Here is a 14901-nt window from a genome sequence, read left to right as displayed (position 1 = left end):
GGTATATAAGCCTGCACAGTGATGACGTCATAGCTCTGGTATATAAGCCTGTACTGTGATGACGTCATAGCTCCGGTATATAAGTCTGTACAGTGATGACATAACTCCGGTATATATAAGCCTGCATAGTGATGACATCATGGCTCTGGTATATAAGCCTGTACGGTGATGACATCATGGCTTCGTGAAGCAACATACTTACTGAATTTGAGTAGTACAAAAACAAATGTGGTTATAGCCACAAATTTCTTCTATTAGAAATATTTTAAGCATATGACGATATTGAGACAATCCAAGTAATTCAATTAGGATGTAATATTTATTATACTACAAAAATGTGAAATGTAGTCTTTCAGTCATAATCATCAGACCATATAGCTTGTAATGTTTTAATCTACACAATATTATATATTATAGCACTATATTTAAAAAAAAAATGTATAAAATCTGGTGACTTAAAATGTTTGTAGTTCATTCAGCAGAATTGCTGGTGGATTGCTGTAATGTCATACCCTGGTCCATGCCTTGGGGTTGGTTTCTACAGCCACACTGTGCCGAGCTCAGTTTTTCTGCATATCGTTTTAGACAACATTTAGAAAAGTATTTGAAGACGAGGTACACAAGCTCACAGAGGTTGAGGACAATACAAAGTCCTGATGTAATTACTACAAAGTACAGGAAAATCATCTTCTCTGTAGGCTTCGAGATATAGCAATCTACATGGTTTGGGCAAGGGTCGATGTCGCACTTCACTAGTCGTGGTACACTGAACCCACCATATAATTTATAAAATAGAATAAGAAATCCAAACTCAAGCACCGTTTTGAATAGGAGGCTAATAACATATGTGCAAAACAGACCGCCATCCATGCTTCCAGTGTTCTCATACAGCTTTTTGTTGTGTCTCTTCTCTCGACTTTCACGATAGGCCACGTGAAGTACTACAAGAAGGGACGGTGTAGACACCATTATCAGCTGTAGAGCCCAAAGTCGAACTTGAGAAATAGGGAAAAAATGGTCAAAGCAGACATTTTCGCACCCGGGTTGTTTGATGTTGCACTCAAACTCCTTCTGTTCATCTTTCCAAACATTTTCTGCTGCAACAACATAGACTAGGAGCCGGAAGATGAAGACCACGGACAGCCAAATTCTTCCAATACCAGTAGAATATTTGTTGACGCCACTTAGTATGTCTCGTAGAAAAGACCAGCTCATGTCTCTGCAGGGGAAGTGTTCTGAGGAAAGAAAATTATTTTATAATTAGAGACGGAAATACTTATTCTAAAAATGTACAGGAAATATTTTAGGATTTTGCTGGTACTCGTCACCAGTCATTAGCTTTACACTTTTTTTTCTGTATTACTCAGTAAAGAACTTTATGTTCTTAAGTGCATTATTCAGTTGTTTATGCGCCCAGATTTAAGCCACTATCAGACCACTAAATTGACTTCATGCACATGGTAGCACTATGGATTCTCATGCTACGTATCTTTAATACATCACGCATAGACTGACACACTGGCACTGTAGCTCCATGTGTTTTCATGTGCATTTCAATATTGTGCGATTATACATTGCATGACAATTGGAGCTTCCAAGGGATCACACAATGCTCGACTGAGGCACACTACAGGGACAAACATGATGCTTATGAGTGTAAAAATGCAAAGACTCACCTTTATTAATCTGTTTGCCAGTTTTTGGATAAACTAAGCCCTAAAAAGTTTGTTTGTAGAAACATTTGTGCCTTCTTATCACTTGTTTAGAAAAGTGCACAGAAAAGTGAGTGTGGTTATGACCCATATGTGTAAGTTCAATTTATTACCAGGAAAGCAAGAGACTGGGGCTAATCAGAGCAGCTGCAGAAGTAATGTCTGATTTTTTGACTAATGCACCAAATGTATCAATGGCTTGAATTGTTTAAAGGGGTTGTCACTCTGTCTATGTGACTGCAGGCTTGTGAACCCTCACACTGCACACCCTGTGTGTTGTGAGGATTTTCTGGGAGAGGCTGTCATGTTACTGCAAGTATGCGAGCCACACAGACTAGACATGCCTATCCTTCAATACACTTGCATTGAGCAAGGCTATGCACGTCTAGTTGCACATGACCACATGTATACAAATTGCATACTTGCAGTCACATGCCCATTGGCATCAGAGAACCCACCGTGCATGTCGTGAGGATTCAAAAGTTTGCAGTCACAGATTGTCTGCAGACTTGTAGTTTAAGACTGGACAACTCCTTTAAAGTGAACCTGTCAGCAGGATTTTTCTAAGTAAACTACAGACCCTGTCAGGTTGGCGCTGTTATACTGAATTAAATGATACCTGGGATGAATAAATCCGTCTTGTAGTCCTTGTGTAATCAGTGTTATTAGTTTTCAGTTAATGATTAGTGATGAGCGAATATACTCGTTACTCGAGATTTCCCGAGCACGCTCTGGTGACCTCCGAGTATTTTTTAGTGCTCGGAGATTTCATTTTTCTTGCCGCAGCTGAATGATTTACATCTGTTAGCCAGCATAAGTACATGGGGGGGTTGCCTGGTTGCTAGGGAATCCCCACATGTAATCAAGCAGGCTAGTAGCTGTAAATCATCCAGCTGCGGCGAAGAAAACTAAATCTCCGAGCACTAAAAAATACTCAGAGGACCCCGAGCATGCTTGAGAAATCTCGAGTAACAAGTATATTCGCTCATCACTATTAATGATATGTCCGTGCTCCGGGGCCGGACTGTAGGCAGAATCTTATCTTCCTGCTCTAAGCCCGAGAAACCAAAGAAAGACCTTCCGACAGGCCGCCATGAAGCACAAACAGTCTGTCTCTATGATGAGGACATGTTTGTGCTTCCGGGTGGCCAGTGCACAGGTCTCTTCTTGGTTTCTCTGACTAAGAGCAGGAAGATAAGACTCTGCCTACAGCTTGGATTTTTTTTTAATATCAGAAATTTGGATATCCAATTAATAATAAACATGGACCAAAAAAATCTAGCCATTTTTCTCATATTCAAAAAATGAAAAAGGAAGTCTGAATGAGACCATAAACCTAAGTGGTCCATTTTGAGAATTTATTGGGCCTGGTAAGTGGTTCTTTTTCTGTTGTTTTCTTTAACAATCATCGTTATTACTTTGAGTTGGTTCTTTTACTGAGATGAGAAAAACTGTTTATAACATAAAATGTTACTATTTTCCATTTCTACTTCTAACACAATGGGGTGTGTAAACGGACAGCTCAGACCAGTCGTATTTAGATGTGTAATAGATGGTCAAAATGTTCCCACATAAACTACAATCCTCTTGCTTCCGCTGTAAGATTAGGTGGACATGATCTCCATTTTCTGGCTGAAAATACTTAAGCAGGGAAATTTTATTCAAATATTGATGTCGCTGACGTAATGGAACTGGTGTCGGAGCTAAAATGATGTAAACTATGGGCGGCTTCAGATCTTACTGGAAGCAATGGTTCTCTCTGTGTTCTGATTTTATATATGACACAAAGATTCTGTAATTTTACAAATCAATTACATCTTAAATATGAACAAATGCCATATACATTTTCATAAACTCTTTTTGCCTCTGCTACGGCGTCATGACCTATTCCTGTGTGTTTCATTTATCTCCTCTATTAGCCAGAAGGCATGACATGGCTGTATTGTATAGCTAGCCATTCTTTTGAATGGGTTCTGTGCAATATTTCTGGGACGATATCCTGAGACATAAAAATACTCAAAGAAAATGGGAGACGTTTATTAGCATCCTGCATAGGACCTGTGCACAGTATATACCGTATGGGAATAAACACTAGAAATAGGAGAAAACCAATATGGCTAAATAGAGCTGTAAGGGGCGCAATAAGTGACAAAAAGAAAGCATTTAGAGAATTAAAGGAAGTAGGTAGTGAGGAGGCATTAAATAAATATAGAAAATTAAATAAATTCTGTAAAAAGCAAATCAAGGCAGCAAAGATTGAGACAGAGAGACTCATTGCCAGAGAGAGTAAAAATAATCCCAAAATATTCTTTAACTACATAAATAGTAAGAAACTAAAAAATGAAAGTGTTGGCCCCCTTAAAAATAGTTTGGGGGAAATGGTGGATGAGGAAAAAGCCAATATGCTAAGTGACTTTTTTCCATCAGTATTTACACAAGAAAATCCCATGGCAGACAATATGATCAGTGATAACAAAAATTCCCCATTAAGTGTCACCTGCTTAACCCAGCAGGAAGTACGGCGGCGTCTAAAAATCACTAAAATTGACAAATCTCCGGGCCCGGATGGGATACACCCCCGAGTACTGCAGGAATTAAGTACAGTCATTGATAGACCATTATTTTTAATCTTTAAAGACTCCATAATAACAGGGACTGTACCACAGGACTGGCGTATAGCAAATGTGGTGCCAATATTCAAAAAGGGGACAAAAACTGAACTTGGAAATTATAGGCCAGTAAGCTTAACCTCTACTGTGGGTAAAATCCTGGAGGGCATTCTAAGGGATGCTATACTGGAGTATCTGAAGAGGAATAACCTCATGACCCAGTATCAGCATGGGTTTACTAGGGACCGTTCCTGTCAGACTAATCTGATCAATTTCTATGAAGAGGTGAGTTCCGGACTGGACCAAGGGAACCCAGTGGACGTAGTGTATATGGACTTTTCAAAAGCTTTTGATACGGTGCCACACAAAAGGTTGATACATAAAATGAGAATAATGGGGATAGGGGAAAATATGTGTAAGTGGGTTGAGGCTGGCTCAGGGATAGGAAACAAAGGGTGGTTATTAATGGAGTACACTCGGACTGGTTCGCGGGTAGCAGTGGGGTACCACAGGGGTCAGTATTGGGCCCTCTTCTTTTTAACATATTTATTAATGACCTTGTAGGGGGCATACAGAGCAGAATTTCATTATTTGCAGATGACACTAAACTCTGCAGGGTAATCAATACAGAGGAGGATTAAAATTATGTTACAGGATGATTTATGTAAACTAGAAGCTTGGGCTGATAAATGGCAAATGAGCTTTAATGGGGATAAATGTAAGGTCATGCACTTGGGTAGAAGTAATAACATGTATAACTTATGTGCTTAATTCTAAAACTGTGGGCAAAACCGTCAATGAAAAAGACCTGGGTGTATGGGTGGATGACAAACTCATATTCAGTGGCCAGTGTCAGGCAGCTGCTACAAAGGCAAATAAAATAATGGGATGCATTAAAAGAGGCATAGATGCTCATGAGGAGAACATAATTTTACCTCTATACAAGTCACTAGTGCGACCACACTTAGAATACTGTGCACAGTTCTGGTCTCCGGTGTATAAGAAAGACATAGCTGAACTAGAGCGGGTGCAGAGAAGAGCGACCAAGGTTATTAGAGGACTGGGGGGTCTGCAATACCAAGATAGATTATTACACTTGGGGTTGTTTAGTTTGGAAAAACGAAGACTAAGGGGTGATCTTATTTTAATGTATAAATATATGAGGGGACAGTACAAAGACCTTTCTGATGATCTTTTTAATCATAGACCGGTGACAGGGACAAGCGGGCATCCTCTACGTCTGGAGGAAAGAAGGTTTAAGCATAATAACAGACGCGGATTCTTTACTGTAAGAGCAGTGAGACTATGGAACTCTCTGCCGTATGATGTTGTAATGAGTGATTCATTACTTAAATTTAAGAGGGGACTGGATACCTTTCTGGAAAAGTATAATGTTACAGGATATACACTAGATTCCTTGTTAGGGTGTTGATCCAGGGAACTAGTCTGATTGCCGTATGTGGAGTCAGGAAGGAATTTTTTTCCCCAATGTGGAGCTTACTCTTTGCCTTCCTCTGGATCAACATGTTAGGGCATGTTAGGTTAGGCTATGGGTTGAACAAGATGGACTTAAAGACTTCCTTCAACCTTAATAACTATGTTACTATATTACCTTTTCCTGATGATGAAATAGGGAAAGTTTTTTTCCCTTGAAGATGTAACTGAAAATATGAATGCAAACCTGATGGATGTCTCCTTCGCTATTCCCCACCATGGCTTCACTGCTGGACGTGATTCGCCCGTGCAGGATCTCCTTAAGCTATGATGGGGGACCCTGAAGGAGATGGTAAATGTGCCATAGTGGGGTGTGATTACAGCATTTTAGCTCTGAGAGAATAGACGCCCCACTGGCCTAGTCCTGGTAAGGAGTATTCCATGAGTGTGATTTTAAAGGGGTTTTAATTCTCTTAGAGTTTTGGAACATCACACACTTGATTATGATGCAGAATTATGGACTAAAATATATAGATGGCAGCTGGTGGTCCTCGGTGAATGTGACAGGTTTCCTTTAAAGTTTTGGATGTCATCTACCTTTTTGCAATACTTGTGGACTGCTGCACGGGTTAGAAACCCATGCACTCAACTTGTGAATCTACAATTTCCGACAACCCAAACAGCTGTCAGAGCATGCTGTAGGTTGCTAATGGTTGTACATAGAGCACACTCAGGCCAGAATTCATCAGGATTGATGCTTTGTACAGTCTCCATGAAGAGTGTGCTGTAGTAAGGTGAACCATTTTCATGGCATGTGCAATATTTCTAACAATTTTAAGCCAGAATGATGTTTGATGACTCAGATCCATAGTATTGTAATGCCACTATTCTAAACCAAAGTAATTCATGCTGAAATGAGTAATCACTATACAGCAAATGTTTTATTATACGTTATACCTACAGAATACATCATATATATCAATGCATCATACAGAACACACCTCAAGTAAACTCCTGACATCTTTATTCTTCTTTCTACCTATGATTGTTCATATTGCTTGCATAAATCAGTAGTGCCTCTGAATGGATATGACACACTTAATGTTTTAAGGGTGTTGTCTGAACTTCTTATATGCGTAAAATGGCAAAGTGCTTGTAAAAAGAATCAACTTTGCAATTTACCTGCTTAAAATCCTCCCTTTTCTCAAGAGCAGAAGGATTTTTAAATTTATAATTTACTGCTCATTCCCAAGGTTATCGGCTAGTTCTGCAGAGTATAAGACATAGTCAGTTTCCTAGGCAAATAGTACTCGCTTCCAGGCTCTTTGGTGTATAACGTGTAAGCGCAGCTCTGAAGCTTCCAGATTGCTGGATTTGGCCATCTTTAGTGTCTCTTGCACTCCTCAGATGCTGCAGAGACAACGTTACCTCTGGTAGCAGCATTGTCAGTTTTCAGTAGTGCACTACTCCCCAACAAGCAGATGCCAGAGGAGCCATGCACTCCTGAATATAGAACATTGTACAACCTGTCAGCAACTTTAAACACTGATATGTTTTGTAAGTGCTTAGCCCCCAATATGCAAATTGCCTCTTCTGAGAACAAGAGGACTTAACTCTATAGCGCCACCTGTTGGAAGTAGCGATCCTACAAGTCACAATCAACCCTTTAACGAGTCGTGCAATATGACTTAGGATAAAAGCCAAATCAGTATCTCAATTCGCAGACACGGTGTTTCGGGCTGTTGGCCCTCGTCAGTGCGAAGCATGAGAACTGATTTGGCTAGGTGAGAGGCTCTGGACTGGGGTCTAAGGGGTATCGTTTCTCCTTATGGAGAGTGACATACCATCTCTGGCTTGTCAAGGTAAGGAGGCTTATTTCCCGTACAATGCTCCTCTGGGAATTTAAATATGCAAATTGCCTCTTCTGAGAAAAAGAGGACTTAACTCTATAGCGCCACCTGTTGGAAGTAGCGATCCTACAAGTCACAATCAACCTACAATTCTGACCACTGTCCCTTTATGAGGTAATAACTCTGGAACGCTTCAACGGATCTTGGCGGTTCTGAGATCATTTTTGAGACATATTGTACTTCAAGTTAGTGGTAAAATTTCTTCGATATAACTTGTGTTTATTTGTGTAAAAAAAACAAAAATTTAGTGAACATTTGGAAAATTTTGCAATTTTCAAACTTTTAATTTTTATGCCCTTAAAATAGAGAGATATGTCACACAAAATTCTTAATAAGTAACATTTCCCACATGTCTACTTTACATCACAATTTTGGAAACAAAATTTCTTTTTGTTAGGAAGTTATAAGGGTTAAAAGTTAAAGCTCGATTTCTCATTTTTACAACACCATTTGTTTTAGGGACCACCTCACATTTGAAGTCACTTTGAGGGGTCTATATCGGTATGTTTCCAGGATCAGGAAACGCTGCATGATTGACCCTGCGTACAGCTGCAGCGTCAAACACGCAGCATCCAGATGTTACAGCATAGTGGAGGGGATTTCCTGAAATCTAATCTCCACTATGCGTTAAAAGACGCAGGCAGCAGACCCCTGGAAACGGACATGCGCCGCATCTTTCCAGAACACAGCATGTCTGTTTACAATGTGGCGATGCTCCGCAAATTTCCCATAGACTATCATCAGATGCGGTAAAACCGCATCTAATTATTAGTCACATGCGCAGTAACTGTGTAAACGCAGCTTACTATGCATGTCTACTAATTTAAATAATCTCTTACCTGTCACACAGCCGGAAGTCCGCGTCCACTGCAGTTCTCGCGATAACTTAGCTTACCGAGAGAACATGCACGTGACCAGGGTTATCTCCAGTCACCCTAAGCTAGTTCTCATGGTCAGCTGACCGTGAGTGCTAGAGTGTAGGTGATCGCCGGAGAGTTATCTCCGGTGGTCATCTACAAGCTCTGCTATGTCTGGATGTCAGGTATCCAGATGTAGCAGAGCTGGACTCCTCATGGGACACTCGTTATTAAGGACAGCATCGGACACAGGGAGTATACTGTTGGTTTATTTTTATTTTATTTTTTTTCAGAAGATCGATGGCTTTGCTTGGATTATCAGTATAATAAAGATGACAAAACTGTGTGGTGTTTTATATCATTAAAATACTTTATTCTGCATGTGTGTGTTTTATTAACCCTTTACCAACTATAGGATTAGTAATGGTAGGTATCTTATTGACAACTCTCTATTACTAAGCCGGCTTAATGTCACCTACAAAGGTGACATTAACCCCTTATTACCCCATATGCCACCACTACAGGGCAGTGGGAAGAGAGGCTAAGTGCCAGAATTGGCGCATCTTACAAATGCGCCATTTCTGGGGTGGCTGGGAGCTGGTATTTGTAGCCAGGGGGGCCCATAACCATGGCCCCTCTCTAGGCTATGAATATCAGCCCGCAGCTGTCTGTGTAACCTTTCTGGCTATTAATTATAGGGGGACCCCATGTCATTTTTTTATTAAAAAATTATTATTTTAATAGCCAGTAAAGGCTAAATATACATCTGCGGGCTGATATTCATAGCCTGGGAAGCTCCATGGGTATTAACACCTTCCCAGGCTACAAACATCGGTCCCCCAGTCACTGGCTTTCCCTCCCTGGTGCAGAAAATTGCGCGTGAGCCTACGCCTTTTTTTTACATTTTTTTTTAAATTAAACATTGCATTTAAAGCCGGGATCACACTTGCGAGAAACTCACACGAGTCTCGCACCTCAGTACTTGGACCAGAGCGTTCAGCTGCATAGAAATACATGCAGCCGCACATTCCGGTCCCGAGTGCCAGCGGCAGTGCCGGGTATTGAGGCGCGAGTCTCATGCGAGTTTCTTGCAAGTGTGACCCCGGCCTAACGCAGATTCCATGTGTGTGTGTCTTTATTTAAGGCCGGATCACACATGCGGGAAACTCAGACGAGTCTTGCATCTTAATACCTGGCACTGCCGCCATCACTCGGGAGAGGATCGTTAAACTCCATGTGTGATTCTGGCCTAACTCATTTTCTACCATTTTATTATGTTTATTACTAAACATCGGGCTTGGTATTATTGTATCTATCGATCGATCTATTGTATCTATATATAGATCTATCGTATCTATAAATATAACTCCAAGTAAATAAAACTGTGAAATCAAACTGTCCACTTAGAAAGCAACACTGTTTGACAATCAATTTCACATGCTGTTGTGCAAATGGAATAGACAACAGATAGAAATTATTGGCAATTATCAAGACACACTTAATAAAGGAGTGGTTCTGCAGGTGGGGATCACAGATCACATCTCAGTACCAATGTGTTCTGGCTGATGTTTTGGTCACTTTTGAATGTTGGTTGTGCTTTCACACTCATGGTAGCATGAGACGGACTCTACAACCCACACAAGTGGCTCAGGCACTGCAGCTCATTGAGGATGGCACGTCAATGCGATCTGTGGCAAGGTTTGCTGTGTCTGTCAGCATAGTGTCCAGAGGCACTACCAGGAGACAGGCCAGTACACCAGGAGACGTGGAGGGGGCCGTAGGAGGGCAACAACCCAGCAGCAGGAAAGCAACCTCAGCCTTTGTGCAAGGAGGAACAGGATGAGCACTGCCAGAGCCCTGCAAAAAGACCTCCAGCAGGCCAGAAATTAGCATGTGTCGGCACAAATGGTTAGAAACCGACTTAGTAAGGATGGTCTGAGTGCCCAACGTCCACAGATGGGGGTTGTGCTCACAGCCCAACACCATGCAGGACGCTTGGCATTTGCCACATAACACCAGGATTGTCAAATTTGACACTGGCGCCCAGTGCTCTTCACAGATGAAAGCAGGTTCACACTGAGCACATGTGACACAGAAATACATGCGGCCGCACGCTCCGCTCCCGAGTGCCGGGTATTAAGATACAATACTCGTCCGAGTTTCTTGCATGTGTGATCCTGGCCTAACTCTATGTACCATTTTATTATGTTTATTACTAAACATTGTGCTTGGTATTATCGATCGATCTATCGTATATATATATATAGAGCTATCGTATCTATAGATCTATCTATCGATATATAGCTCTACCTATCGATATATAGAAACAGACTCCATGAGGATGCCCAACATCCACAGTTGGGGGTTATGCTCACAGCCCAACACCGTGCAGGATGATTGGCATTTGCCACAGAACACCAGGATTGGCAAATTCGCCACTGGCGCCCTGTGCTCTTCACAGATTAAAGCAGGTTCACACTGAGCACACAGGACAGACATGACAGTCTGGAGACGCCATGGAGAGCAATCTGCTGCCTGCAACATCCTTCAGCATGACCGATTTGGCAGTGGGTCAGTAATGGTGTGGGGTGGCATTTCTTTGGAGGGCGGCACAGCCCTCCGTGTGCTCGCTAGAGATCGCCTGACTGCCATTAGGTACCGAGATGAGATCCTCAGACCCCTTGTGAGACCATATGCTGGTGTGGTTGGCCCTGGGTTCCTCCGAATGCAGGGCAATGCCAGACCTCATGTGGCTGGAGTGTGTCAGCAGTTCCTGCAAGATGAAGGCATTCAAGCTATGGACTAGCCCGCCCGTTCCCCAGACCTGAATCTAATTGAACATATCTGGGACATCATGTCTTGCACCATCCACCAACGTCACGTTGCACCACAGACTGTCCAGGAGTTGGCGGATGCTTCAGTCTAGGTCTGGGAGGAGATCCCTCAGGAGACAATTTGCCGCCTCAACAAGAGCATGCCCAGGTGTTGTAGGGAGGTCATACAGGCACGTGGAGGCCACACACTACTGAGCATCATTTCCTTGTCTTGAGGCATTTCCACTGAAGTTGGATCAGCCTGTAACTTCATTTTTCACTTTGATTTTGAGCATCATTCCAACTCCAGACTTCCATGGGATATTAGTTGGGATTTACATTGATAATTTTTAGGTTTTATTGTTCTCAACACATTCCACTATTTAATGAATAAAGATTTACAACTGGAATATTTCATTCAGTGATATCTAGGATGTGGGATTTCAGTGTAGATAGATAGATATGGGATAGATAGATAAGATAGATATGGGATAGATAGATAATAGATAGGATAGATGGATACGATAGATATAGCTATAGATAGAATATAGATATGATAGATATAGATAGATAAATCTATAGCTATATCTATTATCTATCTATAGATATATCTATCATATCTATTATGTATAGATCTATTTTCTATCTATATCTGTCTATCATCTATCTCTGTGTGTAAACATTATTCTTCAATGGAGTATGTAAAAGAAGAGGTTGGACAAGAAAAATTACATCACAATTCTTTTTTTGTATATCTTTATCTAGCATACAAAAGCACACAAATCGCATGAAAAACGTGGATGTATGCAGCGTCCAACCCGCAGCGTCCAATGACCGTGGTAACATACCCCAATATATCTGCAAACAGGAAATCACTTTTTTTTTTCCTTCCCAGAAGCCAACTTTCAATTAGCTTTATTTAAAGTGACATAAAAATGCATGCGGAAATAACGCATCAAAAATACATGTAAAAAATGCAGGTGATCTGCCAGTGACCTCAGATGCAGATTTTACCTGCGTCAAATCCTGAACAAATACTGAGCCATTCCTGACAGTGGAAACGCCCTATGATAGAAAATACCCAAAAGTTACACCATTCTAAAAACTGCACCCCTCAAGGTGCTCAAAACCACATTCAAGATGTTTATTAACCCTTCAGGTGCTTCACAGGAATTTTTTGAACGTTTAAAAAAAAATGAACATTTACATTTTTTTACTAAAAAAGTTTATTCAGACAAAAAAAAAATTATTTTACCAAGAGTAACAGGAGAAATTGGACCATAAAAGTTGTGCCATTTGTCCTGAGTATGCTGATACCCAATATGTGTAGGTAAACTACTCTTTGGGCGCATGGCAGAGCTCGAAAAGGGAGGAGTGCCGTTTGACTTTCCAATGCAAAATTGGCTGGAATTGAGATCGGACACCATGTCGCTCTTGGAGATCCCCTGATGTGCCTAAACAGTGGAAACTCCCCACAAGTGACACCATTTTAGAAATTAGACCCCCCAAGGAACTTATCTAGATGTGTGGTGAGCACTTTGAACCCCTAAATGCTTCACAGAAGTTAATAATGTAGAGCCATAAAAATCATAGTTTTTCCACAAAGTGATCTTTTTGCCCCCAATTTTTTTATTTTACCAAGGATAACAGGAAGCTGTTACCCCATATGTGGGGGTAAACCACTGTTTGGACGTATGGCAGAGCTCAGAAGGGAAGGACTGCCAGATTTTACTGTTGTGGTTTTCAGGTGCCATGACCCACTGGGAGAGCCCATGAGGTGCAAAAACAGCAGAACCCCCCATAAGTGACCCCATGTTACGAACTACACCTCTCAATGAATTCATCTAGGGGTGCAGTTATCATATTGACACCACGGGTGTGTGACAGAATTTTATACCATTGGACAGTGAGGACAAAATAACTACATTTTTACCACCAAAATTTTGTTTTAGCCACAGATTTTACATTTTCACACAAGAAGTGGGTAAAACTGGCAACAAAATTTGTCCTACAATTTATTCTGAACATGGAAATACACCATATGTGGCTGTACAGTGTTACTTAGCCATGTGGAGAGACTCGGGAGTAACGGAGCGCTATTTTGCCTATTGAAGTGAATGGGTCTCTGCACATGTCAGTATGTTTCCACGGACCGTGTGTCTGTGGGCAAAACACGCTGACATGTTCATTTTTTAATGTTAGCACAGGCCATAAAATGTCCCGCACATGTACATACATATAACACACATGGATGTCATCCATGTGACACGCATCGGTGCTAGGGGAGATCCCTGTCGCCAGGTGCTGAACACGGCTCTCCTCATTCTTCCCTGCTCTGCTGGCGATCAGCGTGAGCAGGGGAGAATGATGAGAATTATATTTAAATAATAAAAGACAGCAGGCGGTGGCTGACAGGACTATTACTCCCATCAGCCTACCCCTACTGCTGCTAATAACAGTGACAGCAGTGACAGAGTTACTTAAATGTAACTCATCATTCTCCCCAATCGCCAGCAGAGCAGGGGAGATTGATGAGAGCCGTATTCAGCACCCGGCGCCGGAGAACAGCGCTTACTGTAAAACTTCTTCCCTGGCGCCCGTCCTTGTGGTACTGATATGGCACATGCATGCCACACATGTGCCGCAAGTATTACACACACGGACACTGACATCTCCGGTACCAGAAATATCAGGACGTGTGAAAGATGCGTTATAGCGGGTTTTTATGATTGGCTGCTGTCACACACTAAAAGACGCTTTTTATTGCAAAAAATAGTTTTTGCATCACCATATTTTGAGAGCTATAATTTTTCGTATTTTCGCCCACAGAATCATGTGAGGTCTTGTTTTTTGTGGGACGAGTTGTCATTTTCATTGGTGCCGTTTTTGGGAACACGACATTTTTTTATCTCTTTCCGATTTTTGGGAGGCAGAATAAACAAAAACCAGCAATTCAAGAATTTTTTAGGGGGGCGTTTATACCGTTCCACGTGTGGTAAAATTGATAAGGCAGATTTATTCATTGGGTCAGTACGATTACAGGGATACCTCATTTATATAATTTTTTTTATTTTTTGGCGCTTTTATACAATAAAAACTTTTCTATAAAAAATAATTATTTTTGCATTCCTTGTTTCTGAGAGCTATAACTTTTATTTTTACCGCTTATGGAACTGTAAGAGGGCTGGTTTTTTGCAGGACAAGATGTCATTTTCAGCGGTACCATGTTTATATACATATATATTTATATATATATATATATATATTCATTCAAATATTTATAGAATAAATATTGATTTTTTTATTACTTTTTAAAATATTTTTACAATTATTCTTAAAACATTTTTTTAATTAATTCTAAGTTTTACACTTTGTCCCACTATGGGACACTCATTTTTTGCAGGTTGATCGCTTCTATAGCATGCAGATGAAGCAGCATCGAGACCCTGCGTCATGCCGGCCCTCGCTGTCAGCCCCTGTGCCGGCTTCTGAAATGCTGCGATCGTGTTCAATCGCAGTATTTTGGGGGTTAAAGTGCAAGATAAATAGACATGCAGCGGTCTATA

General features: G+C 41.1%; 1 protein-coding gene across 2 annotated transcripts in view; it reads right to left on the bottom strand.

Moving 5' to 3' along the window:
* Window positions 1-300: 300 nt before the first annotated feature.
* The window catches only part of GJB7 (gap junction protein beta 7), a 50345-nt gene continuing 35744 nt past the window's right edge, over window positions 301-14901 (bottom strand). For both annotated transcript variants that reach the window (XM_077289765.1, XM_077289764.1), the window contains exon 2: window positions 301-1235. In XM_077289765.1, coding sequence (XP_077145880.1) covers window positions 472-1215 — 744 coding nt within the window. In that variant the 5' untranslated portion in view covers window positions 1216-1235 and the 3' untranslated portion in view covers window positions 301-471. The remainder of the gene's footprint in view (window positions 1236-14901) is intronic.

The sequence above is a fragment of the Ranitomeya variabilis genome, chromosome 2, assembly GCF_051348905.1.
Source record: "Ranitomeya variabilis isolate aRanVar5 chromosome 2, aRanVar5.hap1, whole genome shotgun sequence".
In the NCBI taxonomy this organism is placed as follows: domain Eukaryota; kingdom Metazoa; phylum Chordata; class Amphibia; order Anura; family Dendrobatidae; genus Ranitomeya; species Ranitomeya variabilis.
Note: the sequence above shows the minus strand (reverse complement) of the source record. Positions and strands in the feature narration are given on the sequence as shown.